At 43.2% G+C, this 27,339-nt stretch overlaps 1 protein-coding gene across 1 annotated transcript; it reads left to right on the top strand.

Annotated features, from left to right (window-relative positions):
• Positions 1-134: 134 nt before the first annotated feature.
• Positions 135-25,830, top strand: XRCC2 (X-ray repair cross complementing 2). The gene is made up of 3 exons (XM_004008182.6): positions 135-257; positions 12,976-13,057; positions 21,797-25,830. The coding sequence occupies exons 1-3, from the start codon at positions 219-221 to the stop codon at positions 22,516-22,518; spliced, it is 843 nt and encodes a 280-aa protein (XP_004008231.1). The 5' UTR covers positions 135-218; the 3' UTR covers positions 22,519-25,830.
• Positions 25,831-27,339: the final 1,509 nt, after the last annotated feature.

Here is a 27,339-nt window from a genome sequence, read left to right as displayed (position 1 = left end):
TCTCCTAGGAGACGCGGGTCTGACGTCAGTGAACCCGCCAGCTCGAACGCCCTAGTGCGCATGCCCGCCGGCTCCCCCGCGGAGGCTGGGCGCAGTGCGCAAGCCCACTCCGGGGTCAAGGGGTCAGCGTCTCTGACTGGCTGAGGGGAAGACACCGGGCGGTAAATGGCGCTGCAGGCGGGAAGGTTGAGTGGCGGGTGCTCCGAGCCTCCGGGGAGATGTGTAGTGACTTCCATAGGGCTGAATCTGGGACGGAGGTGAGAGGCGCCGGGGTGAAAGCCAGGGAGACGAGAACAGGGCCACGGGCGGGCGCGGGAGGCCGCGGGAGGCCAGAGGGCGTGGGAGGCCCGGGCCCTCAGGAGAAGGAGGAGGCGCGCGGGGCCCGGGCGCCGGCGACCCTGCTGCCCCGTCCCCCCAACTTGCGTCCCCCGGAGACCTGGGGCCCTCAGAGGGCTCACTGCGTACACGGCTGGGTGTAAAGTGGGAGCTGTCTAGTCTCTAGCGTTATGGGCCGAACCTGTGCACGGCAGTCAAACACGGTGTGCAGGAGAGGCTAAGAAAAGTAGGGTGTCGCCCGGCTGAGCGTTCATAGATTTTTCTAGAACAGGGGTGTCTGAGTAGGTGGCACCACTTCGCCTTCTGTACGTCTTTGCTTATGGTGTCCTGCTCTCGCTATTACAATGTATATCCAGCCTAAATATCCAGGGCCGCACAAGCTGTGTGAGGCCTGCAAGGATTTATTCAGGAATTGAACCAGCAAGGACCAAGCACTTAGTATGTGTCCGCCGCGGGTGCGAGATCTAGAGTCAGAAGCAGGAAACAGCTTCCGCTATTGCAGAAGGGAGGCTGACCGCAAATTACAGGGCCTTGGGCAACCTGGAAGACTTAACTGGGAGGAGGAGGCGACAGCTGAAGTTTCAGGGACCTTTTGAAGGTGACTTGGCAAGGAAGGGGTGACGTGGGGCAGGGAGTTGGAAGTATGTGGGTTCTGCCTTTGGGTTTCCCTGATAGCTCAGTTGGTAAAGAACCCACCTGCATTGCAGGAGACCCCGGGTTCGATTCCTGGGTCGGGAAGATCCCCTGGAGAAAGGATAGGCTACCCACTCCAGTCTTTTTGGGATTCCCTGGTGTCTCAGCTGGTAAAGAATCCGCCTGTAATGCGGGAGACCTGGGTTCGATCCCTGGGTTGGGAAGATCCCCTGCAGAAGGGAAAGGCTACACTCCAGTATTGTGGTCTGGAGAATTCCATCGACTGTATAGCCCATGGGGTCGCAAAGAATGGGACGCGACCAAGCGACCTTCACGTTTATGCTCGCTGGATTTAGGGGAAGTGCAAGTAGTTCTTTGTAGTTGAATCCAAACAGAGCTAGTGGGGACACAGTGTTGGGAGGTCAGCCCTGAGAAGTAGGCAGTGCAGGTTATGGAGGATCTTTGATAGAGGAGGGAGGGTGGGTAGCAGCGCCCTGAACTGATGAGCAAGCTTTCTGCTCGGGTCCAGATAGTGTGTATTTAGGTTTTGCGGGCCATTCCGTCTGTCGGGACTGCTCAGCTCTGCTGTTTAATGTGAAGGCAGAGACGTGTAAACAAATGAGTGTGGCTCTGTTCCAATAAACCTTTTGTTCTTTTGGGGGATCTTATTTTTGGTGCCAGGTCTTCATTGCTGTACCAGCCTTCTGTAGTTGTGGCAAGTGGGGGCTGCTCTCTGGTTGTGGCGCGGGGGCTTCTGTTGTCGGGAGCGCGGCCTGTACCGCACAGCAGGCTTAGGTGGCTGTGGCAAGTGGGCTTTGTAGTTGTGGTCCCCAGGCTCTAGAGCACAGGCGTGATAGTTGTGGCGCAGGCTTAGTTGCTCCACGGCCTGTGGGGTCTTGCTGGACCAGGGATGGAACCCACATCTCCTACATTGTCAGGCAAATTTTTTATCACTAAGCAACCAGGGAAGTCCCAACCTTTTTTTTTTTAAACATCAAGATTTGGCCTGCTGGCTGTAGTTTGCCAACCCTTGCTCCTTTAGAGGCGCCTCTCCCTGTAAGAACTCGTACAGCTACAAGCTTACTGACTGAAATGATAATTTGAATCCCAGGTTAAACTCAGATGACTTTTGCAGTCAGAACAAGACTAGTATCTGAAAACTGAGAACCCAGTGCAGTCAAATCACTGAACAAAAAATGCATCACATCGTCTGCCTGCCTGGCGATCCTCAGCAAGATTGCCTTACTAGAATTACTTTGGAGTACAGAGCGGATGGGGGTGGGGAGGATGCTTCTTTATTCTTTTTCCTTTTTGTCAACAAAACCAACTAAACAAGCCTCTTTTTTCTTAATTGCTGGGCACCCTGTGGCCATTGTTGAATTTATTTGGATTCTGTTTATTTTCTTTGTACATTAGTCTACTACATGAACTTCTTGGAGTCACTGTGTTGAGGAAGATATCTGAGGTCACAGAGTATCGCAAGAAACTGAAATAAGCTACTTTAAATTTTTAATTCACAAGAATAGCCATATTATAAAATAGCTAACGTTCCCTACATCTTGTGACTAGGAGGCAAAAGACATTTCATACAGGGTCTTAAAAAAACACAAAAGTTGCAAAGAGGATTTTTTTTTTAAAAGCAGATTCCAGGGGTGCAATTTCTAGTAGGCGAGAGAGCAAGTGGGAAACTTACATAGTGAGCCCTTGATTTAAAGAAGACACACCTTGGAATGCAATTTATGGTAGATAGTCTGTTCTTTACCTTACTTTTAAACAGTAGCAATGGTATTTTTACTTTTATATTCCTCTGAACATTAGAAAAGATTTTTGGCAATATTTTGGTATCACCCACCAAGTGGCTGTATTTGCATATAGTTGTTAAGTAGTGATATACGTTGAGTTTTCTCAAAAATGCCAGTATTTGTTAAGTATAAAAGTAACCGGTGGATAAAAAAATTCACTGTCCAGTTTTGGTTGACATGTACAATATACTCTTTCTTCTCTTTTAATTTTATTATGATAGTTTCTATTGTATTTATTATTAAAGTAGTACATGCTTATGGCAGAAAATTCCAGTAGTATGAAGTGAAAAGTTGGAAACCTCTCTACCCCAATTATCATGTCCCAAAGGTGGTGCTAGTGGTAAAGAACCCGTCTGCCAATGAGGGTTCGCGCCCTGGGTGGGGAAAATCCCCTGGAGGAGGAAATGGCAACCCACTCCAGTATCCTTGCCTGGAGAATCCCATGGACAGAGGAGTCTGTAGGGCTATAGTCCATAGGGTTGCAAAAAGTTGAACATGACTGAAGCAATTAGTATGCATACAAGGTGGATTTTTGTGACGTTTCCCAGAAATTCTCTCTCTCTCTCTCTCTCTCTCTCTCTCTCTCTCTCTCTCTCTCTCTCTCTCTCTCTCTCTCTCTCTTGATGTTTTGGCTGCTCTGCTCAGCCAAAACATGTGGGATGATTTTCCAACCAGTTATTGAACCCAGGCCACCACAGTGAAAGTGAAGTACACGAACCACTAGACCACTAGGGAATTCCCTGCCAGAAATTTCCTAATGTCATTGTTTTGGAGGCTGAGATGGAGAGTGCTGGATCTTGATTCTAGTCTTGGCTCTGCCGGCAGCAAGCTGAGAGATTTTGTATAAGTTATTAAACCTTGGGGCTTCGCAGGTGGCGCTAGTGATAAAGAATCTGCCTACCAACTCAGACCTAAGAATGGGGGTTCTATCCCCGGGTCAGGAAGAGCCCATGGAGGGGGAAATGGCAACTCACTCCAGTATTCTTGCCTGGAAAATCCCACGGACAGAGGAGCCTGGTGGGCTACAGTCCATGGGGCTGCAAAAAGTGGGACACGGCTGAGCACATATATTAAACCTTGGCTTCTAGCTGTAAGGTGAGGGTGATAGATGATAAATTCTCAGTTCCCTTTCAGCTGTACTTCTAGAAGGTGAGTCCTTATATTTCTGCATATCCTTCCACTAAGCACAGTATTCCCTGCACAGTACACACTTGATAAATATTAATAGTAATGCCTGGTTTTCTTTATGTTTTGGCTGCACTGTGCTGCACACGGGATCTTAGTTCTGTAACCAGGTATTGACCTGTGCTCTTGGCAGTGACAGTGCAGAATTGTAACCATTGGTCCACCTAGAAATCCCCTGGTTTTCTTTTCTTAAAAAGGTTCAACTCACCTGCCGAATCAACTAGCCCTGAAAATGGATGGTGCTGGAGCGTCGGGCCCATACCTGGCTGTTGCTGGCAGTCAAAGAGGCACAAGAGGGCTGGTGTGCCAAACAACACCCCCCACCGTGCTGTGACGCATAGGAGGGCCACTTTGGTGAGCCTTGAAGCCTAGGTTGTGAACCCATGTGGAGCCACAAGAGGCAAATATTACATAAGACAAGTAGTGTTTATTAAATAATATTTGGTCTTGCAGTGATAGAACAACATCTGTCCCCTTCTCTCTTTTCATCCCTTCTTACCCAGAACAGAATCAGTGCTCCAGCATTACCGTTACTCCATTGTGAGTACTTTCAACTTCCTTGTCTTTTTACATCCTAACCTACAAAGGCAGAGGCATTACTTGGCCAACAAAGGTCCATCTAGTCAAGGCTATGGTTTTTCTAGTAGTCATGTATGGATGTGAGAGTTGGACTATAAAGAAAGCTGAGCACTGAAGAATTGATGCTTTTGAACTGTGGTGTTGGAGAAGACTCTTGAGAGTCCCTTGGACTGCAAGGAGATCCAACCAGTCCATCCTAAAGGAGATCAGTCCTGGGTGTTCATTGGAAGGACTGATGTTGAAGCTGAAACTCCAATACTTTGGCCACCTGATGCAAAGAACTGACTCCTTGGAAAAAGACCCTGATGCTGGGAGGGATTGGGGGCAGGAGGAGAAGGGGGCGACAGAGGCTTAGATGGTTGGATGGCATCACCAACTCAATGGACATGAGTTTGAGCAAGCTGCAGGAGTTAGTGAAGGACAGGGAAGCCTGGTGTGCTGCAGTTCATGGGGTCACAAAGAGTCGGACATGACTGAACTCAACTACTTTCCTGACCATGGTTAAACCTAACTGTCTCCTTCCTACTGTTTACTGTCTACCCACTCAGCTGGATATTGCTAGAGAAAATCACAACCAGGCTGACTGATTTCATTCTTAAATTTATAACCATCAACTTCAAGTGGACTCCCAATCTACCTGTGCTTTCCTAGCTAATTCACTTTGTCTCTACAAAATACCTGGTATCAATTCCAATCTTATGCCTGAATTCTAGCCACACATGTTCTAGTACCTTCTTGATACCCACATGGATGTCTAATAGGCCTCCCACACTTAACATGTTCATCATGATTGACTCCTGGATGAAAATAGGAGAAGCCTTGCCCCAAACTGAAGCCTTGGTGTACCACCACACATGTACACCCAGCCCCAGCCTGCTGCCTCCTCTGCCTTCCCTATCTTGTTAAATGATGGATTTTTTCTACCTTTTGTTCAAGCCAAACCCCTTGAAGTCATTCTTGAATCCGCGTTTCCCCCTCCTGTCAGCCCGCATTCGTGAGTGCGTCCCGTCGTCTGTGCCGTCAGTGTGTCTTCATGGGTTTGACCACATTTCACTACCTTTCCTGCAGCCGTTCCTCTTCCTGGTGACCATTACCTGCTTGACTGCAGTGACCTCCTGACTGGCCTCCGCTCCACCCTGTTCACACTTCCTCTAATGTATTTTCCACATAGTATCCACGATGCTCCATTCAAAACAGAAGCAGACTCTACTGCCCAGAGCTTTCCGGAGGTTCCTGTATCATTCATGGTAGAACCTGGAATCCTGTTTCTTACATGATTTGCAAACTGTGATTTGTCCTTCAGCCCCACCGATAACCTCAGCTCTCCTCTCCTGCCTTTGTGATCTCCTCTCCCTCACTCTTCTTCAGACTCACTGTTCTTGCTCTTCCTTGAATGTACCAGATCTGCCTCGGCCTCAGAGCCTTTGCAGTTCCTGTGGAGTCTGCCTAGATACTTCTCCCTCAGAAGGTGACACGGCTCACTTCCACACTTGCATCATTGCTGTTCACAAGCCAGCTTGTATGAGGAGGTCCTTTCTACTGTTGGTTTTTTAAGATTTGTTTATGGCTACACTGGGTCTTCGTGGCATTGTGCGGGCTTTCTCTAGCTGGGGCGAGTGGGGGCTGCTGTCTGTCAGTCGCTGCGGTGGTTTCTCCTGTTGCAGCGTGTGAGCCCTGGAGCGTGCAGGCCTCAGTAGCTGCGGCTCACCGGCCCTAGAGCGCAGGCTCGGTAGTGGAGGCGCACAGGCTCAGTTGTCCTGCAGCATGTGGGGTCTTCTCAGGCTGAGGGCTGAACCCATGTCCCCTGCATCGGCAGGCAGGTTCCTAACCACTGAGCCACCAGGGAAGTGCCCTTCCTACTGTTAATCTTTATTCCACTTACCTGTTTCTTCCTCTGAACACTTACATCTGACAGCTTACACTGTACATGTGTTGTCTCCCCACCTCCCACCCCTGCCATTTAAGAATCATGATTGCAGATTTCTCTTTATTCCTTTAAGTCTCAGTGTTTAGAACAGTGTTTAGCTCACTGCAGGTGCTCAGTAGGTCTTCCCCAGTAACTCAGTAAAGAATACCTGTGCAGTGCTGGATACACAGCTTCGGTCCCTAGGTTAGAAAGATCCCCTGGAGAAGGAAATGGCAACCCACTCCAGTGTTCTTGCCTGGGAAATCCCATGGACAGAGGTGCCTGGTGGGCTGCAATCCATGGGGTCGCAAGAGCAGGACACAACTTAGCTACTAAACAACATCTGGCTTCTGTCTCCATCTTCCACTAAGAGTGCTTTTCTCAAGGTTGCATGTTGCCAAATGCTCATTTCTAAGCACCCCTCCTAGACTAGAAAGGCAGAAAGGTGCACTTCCTGCAGACAAGCTGCCAGGACCCCGGAACAGGCTGATCAGTGCGTGTCTAAAATAATCCATTAGGAAAATCCCTCCTTCCCTGGGGAAGAGAGAACAAGAGGATAGGAGAATACACCTCACATGTTTCTCCAGCGGAGTCCCTCACAAGCGGGGCAGGAGGCCAGGGGAGGGAGTGTTCTCCAGTGTTAAGGTTCTTCAGTTTTGAGTCTACGCTTTGTTATCTCTTTCTGAGGTCTTGTGTATAGTTGATTCTTCTAAGTGAAATTTTGAAGCACAGTCTGATAATAACTTCCTAGTGAAATCTTCACTGTACATTTAATGAAATTACTAATTTGTGGAGTGTCATAAACTAAAATTTAGTCTTTATTTTGCTAGAAATTAATGCTGCTTAAGTACGTATAGTAATTTCCCCCTGACTTTCAATATATTTTTCTTATAGGATGATTGCTTTTTAAAACATTAGTGAAAGGCAGTAACTCTCAGGGAATATACTAGAAACGATGGAATTGTACTATTTCAGTTCAGTCGCTCAGTCATGTCCGACTCTTTGCAACTCCATGAATCGCAGCACGCCAGGCCTCCCTGCCCATCATCAACTCCCGGACTTCACTCAGACTCAGGTCCATCGAGTCAGTGATGCCATCCAGCCATCTCATCCTCTGTCGTCCCCTTCTCCTCCTGCCCCCAATCCCTCCCAGCATCAAAGCCTTTTCCAATGAGTCAACTCTTTGTATGAGGTGGCCAAAGTACTGGAGTTTCAGCTTGAGCATCATTCCTTCCAAAGAAATCCCAGGGCTGATCTTCAGAATGGACTGGTTGGATCGCCTTGCAGTCCAAGGGACTCTCAAGAGTCTTCTCCAACACCGCAGTTCAAATGCATCAATTCTTCGGTGCTCAGCCTTCTTCACAGTCCAACTCTCACATCCATACATGACCACAGGAAAAACCATAGCCTTGACTAGACGGACCTTAATTGGCAAAGTAATGTCCCTGCTTTTGAATATGCTGTCTATGTTGGTCATAACTTTTCTTCCAAGGAGTAAGCGTCTTTTAATTTCATGGCTGCAGTCACCATCTGCAGTGATTTTGGAGCCCCCCAAAATAAAAGTCTGACATTGTTTCCACTGTTTCCCCATCTATTTCCCATGAAGTGATGGGACTGGATGCCATGATCTTCGTTTTCTGAATGTTGAGCTTTTGTACTATTTAGTATCTGAGTAACAGCTGTCTTTTCCATGTAATTTAGACAAAAGCTTTATTGAAGAGCCAGGCCTAGTACTCTGCCCTGAAGGGCAGTTGAATTTTCTAAGTAGCAGAAGAGCCTGATTTCATAAATGAAAAGAATTAGTCCTCTGATTTAAGGGACTCCATGATAAGGGCCAAATTTTGCATTGATCACATACATATTAACATAGATGCTGTTTCCTTGCCTTCCTACATGTTCCAGCTTGTCTCTTTATGTTATGTGTTGTTTAGTTACTAAGTCTGTTTGACTCTGCAATCACGTGGACTATAGCCCACCAGTCCATGGGATTTCCCAGGCAAGAACACTGGAGTGGGTTGCCATTTCTTCTCCAGGGGCTCTTCCTGACCCAGGGGTCCAACCTGCATCCCCTGCATTGACTGGTGGATTCTTTATCGCTGAGCCACCTGGGAAACTGTTATTATAGTTGCACATGTTTGCCTGGAGTGAATTTCCTCTATATATTGTATATGCAGGAAAACTACTAAAAATTGTATTCAGTTTGTAGATGGAAGTCCAAGCTTGTTATAGGGCAAGGGGGTGAATATTTGGTTTAGAGTGTAGATGGACTTTCACACATAACTGGTTTGAAACCTTGCTGCTGGGTCCATCTGCAAACAGATTTCATCACAAAAGGTCAGGGGAAATGAGCCTTTACCAAATGACAAGTACATATGCATGTCTGCCTTGATACCATTCATTTCTGGTGATTCGCTCTTTAAGCTCCCCTTCCTGCTCTAGTGTAAGCTTCTCCATAAAGATAAAATGATGCTCGAAAGCATCTTTACGATACACATTCTACTTTATAAGCATATATAATAAACATATACGTTGAAGGTGTATGATTGCCTGTAAAACAGACTCTTGTTAATGACTATTAATAACTTTAGCAATAACTAAGAATACTCATGGACTTTTGTAGAACTTTGCATAGATTGTCCAAACATAGGAAAATTTGTATAGCTTAAGGATCCCTTCACTCCAGCCTTTGCCCAGTTCTACCTACCTGTGCCCTGTTTACCTTCATCTTAACAAGCAGCTACTAAGTTTGTGCCAGATGTAAAGCATTTTGGAATTGGTGGTGAGCCAAGATAGAGCCCTCTCCTTTAAGCTCTTACGTCCAGATGAGGGAGACTGGTAACGTGTTCTGAAGTATAGGAATAGCTTTCTGGAAGGAGGTGGACCTCAAGAATGTATAGAGTTTTCATTCATTCAATAGCCTGGGCCTTACAGTATTTTAGAGTATAGGGAAAGGACATTTCTCTATCAGTGAACATTTTGTATGTGCCTGAAAGAACTATATGCTGAATCGCTTTCAAAATTAAAGTAGCCTCTCACACTGATTAGAATCCACTGTGCCTTTTCAGTGCCTTCACAGAGCCCTATGTCATTTCTGTTACAGCACCTCCAATACTTTCTTGAATTCTTGAACCCTTTGACTCTGCCCCATTCAGTTCTTTGAGGATAGGAACTGTCTGTTGTATCTGTGTATGCCCAGCAACTTATTCACTGGATTCTTTACTGGAAATATTAAACTGGAATATTTACCAATGGATATTTGTATAATTAAGTATTACCCCCTTTGTAGTGTTGCTCCAGTGTTGATTGTGCTGTTGAAAGAAAACGTTTGGGGATCCTTGTGATGTTAGGGTGTGTTACAAGAGATGGTTGAGAGAGACCAGGTAATTGTTTAGACAGGACCTTAGATTGTTTTGACCTTCAGCTGAGGAAATCCAAAAACTGTTGTCCCTGCACTCAAATTTTTGTCCGACTTAGTGATACAGACTCTGAGGCTTTGCAGCGCAGGGGAGGAGCTCCAGGCTTTGGGAGCCAGAGGTCCCGGTAGAATCCTGGCTCATCTTCTCGTCTGAAGGCAGAGTGACAACAAATAGAGTCAGTGGAACAGCTAAAAGAGACAATGTATGTAAGTCATGTACCGCTGATACCGCAGCAAGTACAGACGGTAGCTGTTCTTAGATAGGTGTTGTTATGATGATAAAACCTGGCAGATACTGATTTGCAAACCAAATGCCAAAACTGTTCATTTACAATTTTAGTTCAAGTGCCAAATAGATGAAGATTGTGTCCTCCGTGTATTCTTTCCCAATTAGGAAATTTGGGCTCAGAAAGGTTGCTTAGAGAATCAAGAGAAATAAGTATCTTAATAGCTGCCATCACCAAACTCTGTTTGCCTGACGTGGTCATCTTCCCTAAAGGAATTTAAACTGTCCTGTCAAGCAGAACTTAGTTGGATTCCTTGTACCTTGGCTTAACTTACTTTTTGCCCCTCTGAAGCTCTAGGTTGATTACACCTTGCTTCTTTCAACTCCTCAAATCTGGGCATCATTCACTTAAATTTATGTAATGGTCAGGTTTATGCCAAATATTTAGGGTATTTTCTACTTGGGTTTGGAAGATACTTCATCCCATCAGATGACTTGTATACGTTGTTAATATTGCCTATTTGTGTAAGTATTATTATGAAAAATAGCTATGTTTTCCTAAACAAAAAATGTAGTGAAGAGTGAAATTAACTGGGTTCTCATCTCTCCTTCTGTATCTGATCTATTACTATATGTTGTTCTGGTTAAAGTTTGTGAAGATCATCTCGGCTCTTACAGAGCTGGAAAAGGGAGGAGTATTTTTGGACAATTGTGGATATTCTTCCTTGACAGTATACCAAAACTTGACAAGTAGTGAAGTTAATTGCATTGTAGAATATGAAATTATGTCAGTAGACTTTTCATATGTTATAATTCATTGATTTATCGTAACTTTAAACTGTCCGAGAGTGAATTTTACTCAGTGATTGGTCATTTGGAAATGATGGTTCACTGAGTTATGTAGATCTTCCAAGTATTTACGCATTTGTTAAATAATTAGCCCCCCAAAATCACATTCGTTAAAATCACCAGTGATTTCAGCAGTACCTTAAGTATCGGGATGCTGTCAAGCTCACAGTAGTAGATAAGTTTTCCAAAATTCACATTTTATCATTGGCAGCAAATACTGTCAGTTACTTTTCCTTAAAGTGATAGGCTCACTTTCTTCATTTTCAATAAGATGTCTGACAGATACCGAAGTTTGTGTAATCATACTTTGTCAGTCATTCTTCAAATAAAAGTGTTTTGTGAAAAAGTACCCATCTCAGATAATCACAAGTGCTTTTCCTAGAGAAAACCCACTGCATGTCGGTTTGCAGCAGAAGTGCTTTCTTTGTGTGAAGTTGGGAGAAGTCCCCAGGACTCCAGAGTTTCAGGTCCTGCAGAGTTTCAGGTCCTCACCCCCTCTCTCATTCAGACATTAATTCCATGTTTGGCGGTTCCCAAGGCTACCTTCAGGTTTAGTGATTTGCTGGAAGGACTTACAGAATACACTGAAAGCTTAGTCACGCTTATAGTTTACTGCAGCAAAAGGAAACATTGAAATCAGCCCAGGGAAGAGATACAGTGGGACAAAATCCAGAATTCCGAACAGGGAGCCTCCAGTTATCCTGTCCTGGTGGAGGGTGGTCAGTGCTAGCTTTCCCCAGCGATAGCGAGAACAGTGTGCCGGCCGAGGAAGCTCACCTGGGCTTTGGTGTCCAGAGTCTTCATGGGGCTTTGTCGTGTGGACATAGTCAGCCCACCAATAACTGAGGCTGAGCTGCCTCCAGCCCCTCACGCCACCACTCTAGGCATCAGTTTCTCTTGGAACACGTTGAATCCTTAGCAGTCTTGTAAAGGAAATACTGTTTTTTTCTTCCTTTTACCGATGAGAAACTCAAGCCCAGAGATCTAGTGGGTCAGCTTCTGTCTACTCTTAACTGTTGTAAATTGCTTCTTTTTTTTTTAAACTTATGGTTTATTTTTGGCTGTGCTGGGTCTTTGTTGCAGTGCACAGACTTTCTCCGGTTGTGCTGGGTGGGGCTGCTCTTCACTGCAGTGTGTAGGCTTCTCTCGTGGCAGAGCACAGGCTTTAAGGTGAGCAGGCTCAGTAACTGTGCCGAGTTGCTCCCTGGCATGTGGGATCTTCCCGGACCTGGGATCGAACCCGTGTCTCCTGCGTTGGCAGGCGGATTCTTAACCACTGGACAACCAGGGAAGTCTATTCATTGCTTCTGAAAACCCCTTGCTCTAATCTACAAACGAGAGAGCAAACTCATAAAGGTGACATCCAAGATCTTTTGTGATCTGACTTCTGTTCTTTAGGACTTCATTATGTCCTACCTGTTTTGTGCCGCAGGCTCTGGCATTTCAGATCTCCTTACAGTTTACCTACACACAGCTGTTTATAACCTTTTAATCTTGGCTGATGTTGCATCTGCCAGCTATGCCTGCCTATGTGCCCTGTTCACAGATTCAAGTATTTGGAGCTTCTCAGGGAGAGTTTTTCTCCATTGTCCCTTCCCTTCCCATCCCCTCCACCAGATAAGGAGCTGGCAATATAATGAACAGACGAAAGTTGATACCTGTGTGACAAGTGTGGTGGGCATAGTGAGAAAGATAATTATAGCAAGTAAGGAAGGTAAATACTGTGCAGTTAGTTTGATTCTGTGTCCCCAACTATGCTATCGGCTTCTTTGAAGGCAGAGACTCATTTTATACCAAGAGTACTTGGTATGTAAAAAATAAAGTATATTCTGGGTAAATGAACACAACTTTTCTGCTAAATTATATTTTCTATTTCATAATTTCCTCCAAATCCTCAAAATGCTGATGAAAAGTTTCTTACAGACTTTTGGTAAATTGTATAAATATTGGTTTGTAGGATTATGTGTGTGTGTGTGTGTGTTGAATTTTAAATTTTTAGATAATAAATTTTCCTTCTCTCTCTTTTTTTCCTGCCTTTTGCAAGCTCCTTGCCCGACTGGAAGGTAGAAGTTCCTTGAAAGAAATAGAACCACATCTGTTTGCTGATGAAGAGTCACCTGTGCATGGTAAAAACACAGTCTCAATCCAAAATATAGTATCATAAATTAAGTTTTATAAAACAAGTTTTCCCCCCCACATATATCCATATATGGGTTTCCCTGGTGGCTCAGATGGTAAAGAATCTGCTTGCAATGTGGGAGACCCAGGTTCGACCCATGGGTTGGTAAGATCCCCTGGAGAAGGGAAAGGCAATCCACTGCAGTATTCTAGTCTGGGAGAACTCCATAGACAGAGGAGCCTGTGAGCTACAGACCATGGGGTTGCAAAGAGTTGGATACGACTGAGCAACTAACACACCCACACACACGCATTCATATATACACTCACACTTCTGGCAAGAGCCTACATGGATTAAACGTGAAATTAAAAACTGGGACAGAGATGATGGCTGCTCGCTTTTTAGCCTTCGTTGTCTGCCAGCTGAGATGGAGCTGGTTTACCTTCAGTAAGTCTTCCGTGTAAACAACCTCTCTTATCCCAGCACAGTAATTGTGGGAGTTTGTTGCTTATTGTTTCCTTACAAGTTTGAGGATCACAGGAAGGTTCTTAGGTACTTGGTAGTTCTGTGAATATTTTTACAATAGGGAAAATGATACCCGCTTATTCTACTAACACTTCTCCACTAGGGAAAACTGAAAAAAGAAGGTGGTGTGCTTAGATGTGTGTGTGTGTGTGTTTTCTTTCCCAGTGTGATAGTCTTTAAAGGGATGCAGTTCACCCGCTCAAGTGGACAGTTTGCACTTACGCGTCTGTTGGCGCAGGCAGTTCTAGAACATTTTCTTCACCCCCAAAAGACACCCGTGCCTGTTGGTAGTTGCTTCTCAATTCCTCTCGTGTCCCTTAGCTCCAGGCACCCGTTAATCTGCTTTCTGCTTCAGTGATGTGCCTTTTCTGGACATTTCGTGTCGTTGGAACCATCCAGTGTATGGTCTTTTGTCACTGATGTCTACTTTGCTTCATATTTTCAAGATTTATTACACTGTAGCACGCATCAAGTAGTTTGTTCCTTTTTGTTGACTAATGTTCCGTTGTATCCATTCATCAGTTGGTGGCCATTTGGGTGGGTTCTACTTTTTGGTTATTAAGAATAATGCTACTGTGATCATCTTGTGTACAAGTTTTTCTCTGGAGAAATATTTTCAGTTTTCTTGGGTAATACCTACGAGAGGAGCTGCTGGGTTGTATGGTAGCTCTGTGTTTAACCTTTGGCAAAATTTCCAGGCTGTTGTCTAAAGCGCCTGCTGGGACACCCACACTTCACCTGTCACCGTCAGTGAAGTGTGTACTGGTTCCAGTTTGCCCAGATCCTGCAAACAGCTATTGTCTGTCTTTTTGATTATAGCCTTCCCACTGAGAATGAAGTGATACCTCATTGTGGTTTTGATTTACATTTCCCTAATGGCTAATGGTGTTAAGCATCTTTGCATGTGCTTTTTGGCAATTTGTGTGTGTAACCTGGGGAAATATCAGATCTTTTGCCTATTTATAAAATTGGTCTGTGTTTTTATTATTGAGGTGAGTCTTTTATATATTTTAGCTACAAGCCTTTATTAAATATGTGATGTGCAGATATTTCCTCCTATTTTGTAGTTTCTTTTCTCCATTAAGGCACAAAGTTACTAATTTTGATGAAGTCCGCCAATTTATCCAGTTTTTCTTGCTCTTGTCTTTGGTATCAAAGCTAAGAAGCCATTGCCTAATCCAGGGTCTAAAAGATTTAGGGCTTTTGGTAACATTGTAACTGATTTCTGTTTTCATTATTTTCTGATCAGAGAACATACTTCTGTGATTTCAGTCTGTTTAAATTTATTGAGCTGTGTTTTCTGGCCAAGCATATGGTCCATCCTGGAGAATGTCCCATGTGTGCTTGAGAAGAATGTGTACTCCGCTGTGGCTGGGCCAAGCGTTTTATTGGTGTCTCTTAGTTCTAGTTGGCTTTTAGTGTTGTTGAAGTATCCTTTTCCTTGCTGATCTTCTGTCTAGTTGTTCTGTCCGTTATTGAAAGTTGGATATTTTAGTCTTTTAGTCTCCAACTATTGGTGAATTGTCTGTTTCTCCCTATCAGTTTTTGTGGGTTTCATGTAGTATTGGGCACATGTATGTTTGTTATCATTATTATAGCTTATCAATGAGTTGACTTATTAATAATTTTAAAATGTTTCTCTTTGTCATCTCACACCCTTTAAGATGGCTACTGTCATAACAAACTCACAAGTGTCAGTGAGGCGGTGAGCAGATTAGTACCATTGTGCACTATTGATGGGATCATAAAATGTTAGGATCATAAAAATGGGATCATAATGGTGCAGCCATTATGGAAAACAGTTTGAGGGTTCCTCAAAAAGTAAAATATAGAACTACCATTGTACTTCTGGGCATACAGTTGAAAAGAATCAAAAGCAGGGTATTGAACAGATATTATTTGCATACCTGTGTTCATAGCAGCACTATTCACAGTAGTTGCTCAGAGATGAAAGCAACCCAAGTGCTCATCAACAGATGAATGGATTTAAACAAAGGTGGTCTGTACATAGAATGGAATATTATTCAGCCTTCAAAAGGAGAGCAATTCTGACACATGCTACAACATGAATGAATCTTGAGGACATGCTTAGTGAAATAAGCCAGTCACAAAAAGAAAAATACTTCCTGAGTCCCCTGTATTATATGGGGAGTCTAAAATAGTCAGATCCATAGAAACAGAAAGTGGAATGGTGGTTTCCAGGGGCTGGGGAGGGAAGAGAGAATTGTTTACTGGGTACAGATTTTCAGTGTTGGGAGGTGATGAAGTTCTGGAGACGTATGCTGTCTGGTGACGGGCTAGCCACTTCTAGTCTCTCTTGGTTACGCTTGCATAGCATTTCGTCTGCTGTCCTTTCAGTATCAACCTTGTGACTTGGGTTGTAAAGTATGCCCGCTGTCGACAACCTGTGGTTGGATCATGTTTCTTTATTCCCTTTTGTCAGTCTCTGCCTTTTGTTTGGACTGTTCAGTCCGTTTGTTATTAGTTAAGACGGGGCTTATGGGTGCCATCCTGCTGTCTGTTCATATGTGCCCTGCATCTCTTTTGTTCCTCTGTTCATCCTTTACTGTCTTCCTCTGTGTTCAGTGGGCGTCGGTGGTGGCTCACGTGGTGAAGAATCTGCCTGCAGCTCAGGAGACCTGGGTTCGATCACCAAGGCAGGAAGATCACTTGAAGAAGAGCATTGCAGCCCACTCCAGTATTCTTGCCTGGAGAATTCCATGGACCGAGGAATCTGGTGGGCTGCCATCCATGGGGTTCTCAAAGAGTTGGACACAAAAAAAGTAAAGAAAAAATAGACCCGACTGAGCAACTAACACTTCCACTTTGTGTTAAGTAGATATTTTCTAGTGTATAATTTTAATTCCTTGTCATTATTTTTACCTTTTTTGCGTTAGTTACCTCATGATCACCCTCAGGATCACAGTCAACATCTTAATTTATAACAGTCTAGTATGGGTTACATACCACCTTAATTTCTATATTTTTTGTAAAAAATCTTTGCCATCATAGCTCCATTCCTGTCCCCTTCCTCTTGCTGTTATAAATTATGCATTTATACAGTATATGCCCTTCACAGTTAAAATTTTGCTTAGTTAAAATCATTAAAATTACTTAATGCAGTTGTTTCTTAAATCAGATGAAAAAATAATTACAACTATAAAACACACATAACTCTTACATTTACCTATGTAGTTATATTTACCTGTGTTCCTTATTTGCTCATTTGGAATTAAGTTACTGTCTACTGCTATCCTTTTATGCTTCCTGAAGGACTCCTTTTAGTATTTCCTATAGAGCATATGTGTTAGTCAAAAAAATTATAAACTGTCAATAATAAATGACAAATTTTGATCAAACATATTAGACAAAAGATTCAACTATCTTTTTAGTCTATTAGAAAGGATATTATTACATTGAACCTTATGGAACTGACATTAAAACATGGATTCAAAGCACAGCTTATACATTTGAATGTTATGTTTATAGAAACTTTAAAAAACACCATTATGTTCAGTCACTAACAAAGAAGTTTACTTAAAATTATGATAGATCTTAGAGCTATAAAACTAGTTAGATGAAAAAAATACCTGATTAGATGAATACTCTTTAGAGCAACAGCAGACATAAGACCAGGATTATAAGGGTTATTTATCAGCAACAGCACTTTAACCGAAAGTGTTGCAGGGAAGTTCATTTTGAAGCAGTAAGAGATTGAGGAGTTACAAGCATCTCCAATACTGTTGTGAAACGTTTTTAATGCTTTTACTGGATAGTAGTTATTCAGGACCGTGTGTAAGCTCATTCTCTCTCCAGTACAATAGGGATTGCTCTGCAAATGCAGCACGCTTGTTATATGATTGCTCAGTCGTGTCTGACTCTTTGAGACCCCATGGACCGTGGCCTGTCAGGCTCCTCTGCCCATGGGATTCTCCTGGCAAGAATACTGGAGGGGGTTGCCATGCCCTCCTCCATGGGATCTTCCCAACCCAGAAATCAAACCCAGGTCTCCTGCATTGCAGGTAGATTCTTTACTGTCTGAGCCACCAAGGAAGTACGTTGGTACCTAGAGGATGTATTTTTTGGCTTTTCTCTCTTTTCCTTATTTTGAAGGCTCTTTAGATTCATAAACTCACTCTGACAATCTGCTACCCAAACCCCTTACAGCATTCTATTTGTGATGGTAACTATCAAGGCCAAACCATCCAGATTTTCTGGTTTAGTTTAACTTGTCAACTGTCAAACTGTAGAGGTGATTTTTTTTTTTTTTTTTGGTTTGGGTTTTTTCTTTAACTACCAGTTGTCATACTCAGTAATTTGACTGGACTAGGGCAAGATTTCTCTTAACAGCTCACAGAAACTTACGAGATAGTGTTTCAGATGCAGTTAAAAGGACCATGTCTCCCTATAGAACATTATGTTTGAATATTATTTTTGATCTTATGATTAGGTAGTAAATGTTTATAAAAATCAATGAAATTTATTTCAGTTCATCATTAAACAAACATATTTGTAGAGAATCTAGTTCAAGAAGTTAATGATCATATTCATCTTTAATTTCCAAGTTGGCAGATTTTACTTACCCGGTTGTTAGAAATGCCCTTTTCCCCCTCACTTTGCTACTAATCTGTAAAAGGGGAAGAGTGCTTCTACCTACCTAATAGTCTCTTAGACAGCCTTAAACTTTGTCTCAGTTTCATTCATGCTGAACCAGGGCTATGAAGAATCCATATTCACACCACACCGGCTGGTCTCAGTTAATGCATGGGTTTAGAAAGCCTCGTTAGATCTTGTAGGAGAGTGCACTCAAAGCCTTACTCTTTTGAATTACGCTGAAAAAATGTTTATGAGCCCCACCGCTCTATCCAAGAAAACACTTAGCAAAGTTTTCATTTTTCCTCTGTTCTGAGAACTCCAGAAAACATCCGGAGAGGTCTCACAGTTACCCTCTCTCCAATATCTTGGGTTTCTAGCTCCCTGCTGAGTCCCTCCTCTGTTGCCTCAGAATATGTTACGTTTATCTTACCTTATCTTCATTTGACTCTCCAGCCACATGAAATTGCTGTTTAATTTTTACTCTTGAAACGAGCCTAAACCATTGTTATTTTTCTGGTTCTTCATGTGTGCCTCCCTTCCTCCAGGCTGATTTCCATCCTGCTCTTCTCTAAAGACAGTGCCTGCTCCCTCTGGTGCTGTTGCAGACTGAGCATCTCTGTTTTTAAAGTTTGGCTCATAAAATGTTTGTGTTAAAGGTGCTTTTGCAGACTGTACATTTACTGCGGTCAGGTTACTATCCAGGACAGGCCGGTGATCTGTTCCTCACCTCTCCCGGGCTCTTTTTTCATTTCTAGAACTTTGCTGCTGCATTTACTATTATTTAGTACTATCCCTATGAAATTTCTGTCGTACCTGCCTTCATGCTGGCTCCTCTAACTGTGGGTGTGTCCTGAGAATTGAGTTTCGGCCTCTGTCTTAGGTTCACTCCCACTCCCCTAGAGAGTTTTCTGTTCTCCGTTTTTATGTAGCTTATTCCTAAATCACTCTCTTTCTTGTTACTGTCATGAGTCTTGAGTCCTAGTGGCCGTAGGATGTATTTATTTCTGACACCTAGAGACACATCTTAACATGCCATTTTGAAAGCTAAATTCTTGTTAGAATATTTATGTGATACGTGGATGAAAACTCTCTACTCAGTTTTGTTTTGTTTTTTCTTTACATGGTACTTCCAAGCCTGTCTTTGAGAACTTTTAAGTCGCTACGCTAGGTTTCCCCTTACCTTCTGAGTAAGTGAAGGAGGCCGAAGACTTGATAGAAACGAAGCGTCAGCACACTTGGCCCAGGGGCAGATGGCGGGGGCTGAACCAGCCCTGAACCATTGGCTCCTGTCCTGGCTTATCTCTGGTGTTGGCCCCTCATTCCACGCCTTGGTCAGTGGCCTTCACACCTGCCCACTCTGCTAACCAAAGCCACACCCCACCTGCGCCTCCCTACCACACCTGCTCCCTTTCAAAATGCTGTGTTCCAAAATTGACTTTCTGCATGGAATGAGAACTTACATTTTCATTTTTTAGATCTTTCAAGACGTTCTTAAGAAGAGAAGAATCCAATGAAATGCATTCAAAAGATAGTGTACTCTGCACTAAGGATAGAGTATTCAGGTTCCTACCTTAAAGTAGTGAACAAGAAATCTATCAAGTAAATCGTCAGAAATGACATACCTTGTAAATGTAATGATGATCGACAATCAAGTTAGCTTTTCCTACCTCTGGGTGTTATTAGGATTCCCTTTTTCAGCTGGAAAGCCCTGTGGAAGCGTTGACGGCTGTTCCTCGGCATTGTGGGCCGACTTGCCAGGAAAAAGGCGCATGTGTGTGGTCTGCTTGTTATCTCCCCACCACGCCTCTGCCTGGCCTGCTGCGTGCTCACAGCCACTTTCCCATTAACGTTGCTAAGCTGTGTTTCCTTCCCTATTACTATTGGCTCAATGTGAATGTTCCTTCATCTAGTGATGTAGCTTATTCTCTTTCTATAATATGGGGCGGTAAAAGACTTTATTTGGGGGTATGGGGAGGATTTCCACTTAGTTCTTCCTTAGCTATATGGTAGGAGGGAGTAACCTGAACTTCTGGGTTGAATATAACTGAATATAATTTTAGTCACCATAAGAGCATCCGTGAACAATTGTTAATGTGAAGATAATTTTACTCTCTGAGGCTGAAATCTTGGGAATGGGGGCGAGGGGAATCTTTTTAATTAAAAATTTGAATTGCAAATTGTATATAAGATTATAGTAAAATTTGGCTGAAGTTTTATACTACTTAAATATGGTATGGTGGCAGATTGCTAGATTTCTTACAGATTATTTGTGAGTGTTCCAACATACAATGGTTTGTTAGTAATAACAGGAAATAAAGTAACTGGACTCTCAGACAGACCCTGTAGTCGGGTCAGAGCCTAAGAAACTGCCTTTTTAACATGGTGTTTCCAGTTACACTGTTCAGCCGTAAAGTGAATGGCAAATAGACAAGAATGGAGAAGCCCATTTTGAGTGGATTTTGAAAGTCTGGCGGCAGGACAGTTTCCCCAGGTGTTTCATTTGTGCTGTCCTCAATAAACGAGACTTACTCGAACCTGCCAAGAAAGAGATTTGAGTCTTCGGAGTAGTTGACCCTGACTTATAATGCTCGGAAAATAACTCACAGTGCAGGTGTCACTTCAACGAAACAGTGTCGAGCGGGATTCATACAGCACATGGCAACTAAAGGCAGTATGGAAACGTGCAAGGTGTTTCCCCCAGGGATGCAGTTGGCACTGAGGGCCTGAAGGCTGTGGGCCCTACTGCCTGTGTGCGTGAAATTGTACAGTCAAGAACCCTTCCACCCAGAAGGCCAGCCTCTTTGGGAAGCCCTTGTTAGGGAGTGTTTCAGCTGCACGTAATAGAAGCCCAGCCTCATGACTCACGTTCTTCACGTTGGTGTGGAGGCAGGCTGTGCGTGGCTGGTGTGCAGGGTTCTGCATTGTCATCCACGTCCTGGGCACCTCCAGTCTTCCTGCTCCATCCTCCTCGGGGCCTCCCCTCTGCAGTGTGTACCTGTCGTCCTCGCTGTTTCCAGATAGCTGTCACCTCTGAGAAGGGAGCAGCAGAGCAGAAGTGGCGCCCGTGTCGGGCCAGCACAACTGGGAATCCCCAGCAAACGTCCGCCTGTGGCTACACTGTGGTATCCGGTGGCCTCTCTTTGCAAGGAAGACTGGGAAAATCGCTTTCAAGCTGTGCACATTGCTTTTCCCCCAAAAGTGGGGTTTTACACTTAAAGGAAAAGGAGAAACCGGATATTGGGTAATTAATGACTAGAAATGTGTACCAGTAGTCAGTGTCTTTTTAAAAGATGCTTGGTCTAAGGCAGTTTATTCGCAGTGCTGTAACTCATCTCCAGGAGATGCCCATAGGCCCATTTCAACCATCTCATCTTGTTTGTCAAATTTTCTTGGTGCTGATTAACAACCAACACCTTTTTCAGAGGTGAGATGTAATGATTTACGTTTAATTTCTTTATTTGTGTTTGCGTATACAAATTCCTTTTGGCAAATGGGTTTAGATTTTCTTTCAAAAGAGAAAATTTCCATAAATGTCTTTATAAAAAACATTGTTTGCCGACTTCATTTTGTATCCTGTCATTATTGTGCTGCTGCATTTTGACTGACGTTTTTAAATTTTACACAGGTGATATTCTTGAATTTCATGGTGCAGAAGGAACAGGAAAAACCGAAATGCTTTATCATCTGACAGCACGATGTATACTTCCGAAATCGGAAGGGGGACTGGAAGTAGAAGTCGTGTTTATTGATACAGATTACCACTTTGATATGCTCCGGCTGGTTACGGTCCTGGAGCATCGGCTGTCCCAGAGCTCTGAAGAAGCAGTGCGCCACTGCCTTGGCCGGTTGTTTCTGCTGTACTGCGGTGGTAGCACCCAGTTACTCCTCACCCTGTGCTCGCTGCAAACCATGCTCTGCAGTCATCCTTCTGTCTGCCTTTTGATTTTGGATAGCCTGTCAGCTTTTTATTGGATAGACCGTGCAAACGGAGGAGAAAGTGTTAACTTACAGGAGTCGACTCTGAAGAAGTGCGCTCACCTCTTAGAGAAGCTTGTAAACGAGTATCGCTTGGTCCTCTTTGCAACAACGCAGAGTATAATGCAGAAAGCCTCAAACCCGGAGGAAGGGCCTTCCTGCGCCTTTAACCGCCCGAGTGACGTGGATGTGGACTATAGGCCCTATCTCTGTAAGGCGTGGCAGCAGGTAGTGAAGCGCAGAATCCTCTTCTCCAAACAAAATGATTCTAAAGCTGGCAACCAGTTTTCTTTAGTTTCACGTCATTTAAAAAGTAACAATTTAAAAAAACACTTTTTTACTATTGGAGAAAGTGGTGTTGAGTTTTGTTGATGTGTATCTTAAAACAGTCTTTGGTCAGATGTTATGGAAGTTTTAAAAAGTGTTTAATAGGCCAAAATGATTTGATTCTAAAATTTTAAACTCTAAGGGAATCTAACATAACCACGTTTCTACACAGAATGGAGTTCTTAAACTGGAACCTTAGACTGTTCTGTTCCTGGGTTGTTGAAGATTATTCAGAGTGATAATAATAATAGTTAAACTATATTAAGTTGTTTTAAAACTAAATACATAAGATACACATTTCAGTCCAAATAAAATGGAGTTTTCTAACTTTGTGTCACATTTCTGGAACTCAGTTAAATACTTGTTTAGGAAAGTTGAAACGCCTTTCTGATTTTTCATATGTAACTCCTTTAAGAAGCTGTGAACTTGGAAAATGTTTCTATGGAGCTGTTATTTCTGTAAAGGGGATGAAAGCAAGGAGCCTACCCAATCTGCCGTTCACACCCAAGACTACGGGAAGTCAGAGCATTCTGATCTGTTATACTGAATCCCAGGACACAGTGGTTGGGTTTCTGTATAATTGTTAAATCACGGGGAAATGAGATACCCATTCGGAGAATTCTGTGAAGGTTGAAATTTTCATCTTTCTTGTTAAGTAACTTGTTGTTTGTTGTTGTTCAGTTGCTCAGTCATATTCAACTGTTTGTGACCCCACGGACTGCAGCACGCCAGGCTTCCCTGTCCTTCACCATCTCCCGGAGTTTGCTCAAACTTGTGTCCATTGAGTCCATGATGGCATCCAGCCATCTGGTCCTATCACCGCTTTCTCCTCCTACCTTTGTTAAGTAAGAGACAAATGCTAAAACTACAGTATAATTGCACATTACTTGTGTTTTCTTACCCATTTAGAATAGGTCAGGCATACCCTGAAAGGAATTTAAAACCTGCCAGCTGAGAGCTGGACAAGGCTTTATATCCCTTGGTCCAGTAATGGCCAGAAAGCACCAGAAATGGCCCCAGGCATGCACCTCCAGGGGCACCCGAGGTAGCCTGCGGTGAAGGAGCAAGAAAAATTTAGAACCTTGGTTCATAGATTCTAATCTAAGAAGGGACTGGGTCATCGACACTTGACATTCAGACTGACCCTGTCGCTTGTTCGACCCGTGCATCATGCTGCCCTACGCCACTTGTACTTTTGAGGTTTCCTGCAGGAAAAGCGGAAAGAACAATGGACTCGGGTGTTCTCAAGGGTGTAATCATTTAAATGTAAGCTGTTTAGTTAAAATTAACTGTATGTTCACTTACCTAACAAAGCTGCTCTGTAAGGGCTTAAAAGATCATTTTCATAATGCAGGCATAGCAGATGCAGCATATGCTGTCTGTACCTGCAGCTCCTCCAGCTTTGGGGAACCTGCAGTTCCGAAACCCCCCAGCGACTTCTGCGGTGTCGTCTGGACACAGAGCCTGCTGGGCGGCATGTGGGCCAGGCGGGGCAGTCCTTACCAGTGAGGGCCAGCGCTTGGTAGGTTGGTAACTCCTCACGCCTCGGTGAGAACCAAGGTATTTCTCAGGCGGCCTCTGTAGGAGCCGTCTCCTCATTCTCTCACTGTTTCTCACATTCCACCCTTCCCTCTCACTTCCCCACTCTCATGCGGCCTCATGGGATTCTCTCCCTAAAAAACAAAATCCTTGTCTAGGGACTGCTTTTGTTGTGAGTTGAGGGGGAACCAAACTGTCGGCAGGCAATAAGTCATCAGGCTATTCAGCCACATTATGGAATTTAAAATGATGGCATTCTAATTGTTAATCAAGTTAAATTACATCAGATCACATTAGTGTCATCTACACCCACTTACCTGTGTGCCCTCAATAAATGTTATTTTGCTATTGATATACTTTATTACTATATTTTATCCACAGTTCCTTTTTCATTTTATATTCTTGTGTATTTTATTACATGCAGTACATGTTATACGTAAGTTCAGTTCAGTCGCTCAGTCACGTCTGACTCTTTGCAGCCCCACGAATCGCAACACGCCAGGCCTCCCTGTCCATCACCATCTCCCGGAGTTTACTCAGACACAATGTCCATGGAGTCAGTGATGCCATCCAGCTATCTCGTCCTCTGTCGTCCCCTTCTCCTCCTGCCCCCAATCCCTCCCAGCATCAGGGTCTTTTCCAATGAGAACTCTTCACATGAGATGGCCAAAGTACTGGAGTTTCAGCTTGAGCATCAGTCCTTCCAAATAAATCCCAGGGCTGATCTCCTTTTGAATGGACTGGTTGGATCTCCTTGCAGTCCAAGGGACTCAAGAATCTTCTCCAACACCACAGTTCAAAAGCATCAATTCTTCAGCGCTCAGTTCTTCACAGTCCAACTCACATCCATACATGACCACTGGAAAAACCATAGCCTTAATTAGATGGACCTTTGTTGGCAAGGTAATGTCTCTGCTTTTGAATATGCTATCTAGGTTGGTCATAACTTTCCTTCCAAGGAGTAAGCGTCTTTTAATTTCATGGCTGCAATCACCATCTGCAGTGATTTTGGAGCCCCCAAAAATAAAGTCTGACGCTGTTTCCCCATCTATTTCCCATGAAGTGATGGGACCAGATGCCATGATCTTAGTTTTCTTTTTTTTTTTTTTCAGAGTTTAATAGAAGATAATTATTTTTTTATTAATTTTTATTTTTACTTTATTTTACTTTACAATACTGTATTGGTTTTGCCATACATTGACACGAATCCACCATGGGTGTACATGAGTTCCCAAACATGAACCCCCCTCCCCCCTCCCACCCCATATCATCTCTCTGGATTTCTGAATGTTGAGCTTTAAGCCAACTTTTTCACTCTCTCTCACTTTCATCAAGAGGCTCTTTAGTTCCCCTTAATCTATAAATATTTGTATGTTGGGGGAATATGCTTATTTTTCCTCCCCGTAAGAGTGTGTGATCAATAAGAGTGACAGTCTCTTGCTCCACTGGAGAGGACTTCTCCTTTTAGCTGTTATGTGAAAATTCTGTTACCTTCGTTATCAAGCTCTGGATGTGTGTTAACACACGTTTATGAAAAACTCAGCAATTCTTAGCAGGACTCTGGCCTTGACTGTGATAGGAGTTGCCGTTTCTCCTCTGTATAAATGAAGTGCTAATTTCATGGACTTATTCACAGATTTATAACTTATTCTTCAGGAACATGATTAAAAAATAATGAACTTTTATTATTAACTTAAATTATCAATTATATATTAATGTGTCAGACCAAAGACTTAGTTATCTTAAAAAGATTTGTTATCTGACATGTTGGAAGGAATTAAGAACCCTGGTTAATAAAAAATTCTTTTAAACTAAAAATTATACCAGTGGGATTTCTTGAACACTAGAAAAATGAATACTTGTTTAAAAAAAAAAAAGGAAGCAGCACATCCCGAGTCCCAGATGGCAGATCATGCGATGCTGGGTAGAAGCAGGAGAGTAACGGGGATGAGGGAGTACAGAACTTAAGGTATTTATTCCATTTCCTTGTTTAAAAGAGAAAAGGGGGTCGTAAGATAGTCCATATGAAGATCACTGTGAGAATCTAGTTTTCAAAAAATGTGTTTGAAAGACATTTCAGACATTCACCTGATAAATGCTATACAAAAGTCCATATACTGCTTACCTTGCCCCTTCCTTTCTGCTTTCAACTCTCAAATGCTGGATCATTAATGTCATTCCAGAAAACTTTGATGCAGACTAGTCTTCTATATGGATTACCTAAGAATGAGGATGAAACAGACATTTTCAGATGAACAGAAACTAAGAATTTACCATAAAAATTGCCTCAGTAAAGGAGCTTCTAAAAGGTGGACTTCGTGGAGGAAGAATGTTATCCCAAAGTCTGAAATGTAAGAAGTAATAGTGAGTAGAGAAAAAAGTCCTTGAGCAAATCTAAAGAAATATTGATAGTGTAATTAGTCCTTGAGCAAATCTAAAGAAATATTGACAGTGTAAAACAATGTCTAATTTATGGGAGGAAAAAACAATATAAACATTCTAGTTATCCCCTTGCCTATAAGCCTAGTACATGTAAGGTAGGTAACTGAAATTGCATCCGTCTAAATAGCTTGTATTACTCTGAAGGAAAGTAAAGATGGGCCAGCTGTAGACTTAAGTTTTAACTTGACAATTTGAAGAGCTGCCTGTAAAATTAATATATGCTCTAGTAGTATATGTTGAAACAAAGGGGAAAACAAAATACGAACAGACGGAGGAGAAAAAGCGGATAGGGCAGATAAGCCCAAAATACTGGGGTGGAGGTAAATCCGGTTATAGATGTGCTGCACTCTTGTGAGAAATCTTGGGTCGTTAGACTAGATTTTTAACAATCTGCTCTGTCCTTTTTAAAGAAATGCTACTAGGGAGGTGGGTGGGAGGCTCAAGAGGGAGGGGATATATGTATACATATAGGTGATTCCGGGCTTCCCTGGGGGCTCAGCTGGTAAAGACTCTGCCTGCAGTGTGGGAGACCTGGGTTTGATCCCTGGGTTGGGAAGATCCCCTGGAGGAGGGCGTGGCAACCCACTCCAGTATTCTGGCCTGGAGAGTCCCATGGGCAGAGGAGCCTGGCAGGCTACAGTCCGCGGGGTCACAGAGAGTCGGGCATGGCTAAGCGACTAAGCACAGCACACGGCAAACCGTTGATTCACGTTGTAGACCAGAGACTAACACAACAGTGTAAAGCGGTTCTACTCCAATTAAAAAAAAAAAAAACATCTGAAACAAAGATACAGAAACGTTGAGAGCCTAAAGATGAAGACCAGGAAGATTTTGAAGGGAGCTCCTGGAGCTGTGTAAGCAGACTGTATGACTGGTAATATTTCC

This window comes from Ovis aries, chromosome 4 (assembly GCF_016772045.2).
Source record: "Ovis aries strain OAR_USU_Benz2616 breed Rambouillet chromosome 4, ARS-UI_Ramb_v3.0, whole genome shotgun sequence".
Taxonomy (NCBI): Eukaryota; Metazoa; Chordata; class Mammalia; order Artiodactyla; family Bovidae; genus Ovis; species Ovis aries.
The sequence above is the reverse complement of the archived record's forward strand: the minus strand, read 5'-3'. Positions and strand labels throughout refer to the sequence as shown.

Excerpts from the sequence above, each read along its gene's own strand:
- XRCC2 (XM_004008182.6), top strand. The coding sequence starts at position 219 with ATGTGTAGTGACTTCCATAGGGCTGAATCTGGGACGGAG. Across the intron at positions 258-12,975 it reads GGGCTGAATCTGGGACGGAG|CTCCTTGCCCGACTGGAAGG; the intron begins GTGAGAGGCGCC and ends GCCTTTTGCAAG. Across the intron at positions 13,058-21,796 it reads TGAAGAGTCACCTGTGCATG|GTGATATTCTTGAATTTCAT; the intron begins GTAAAAACACAG and ends AATTTTACACAG.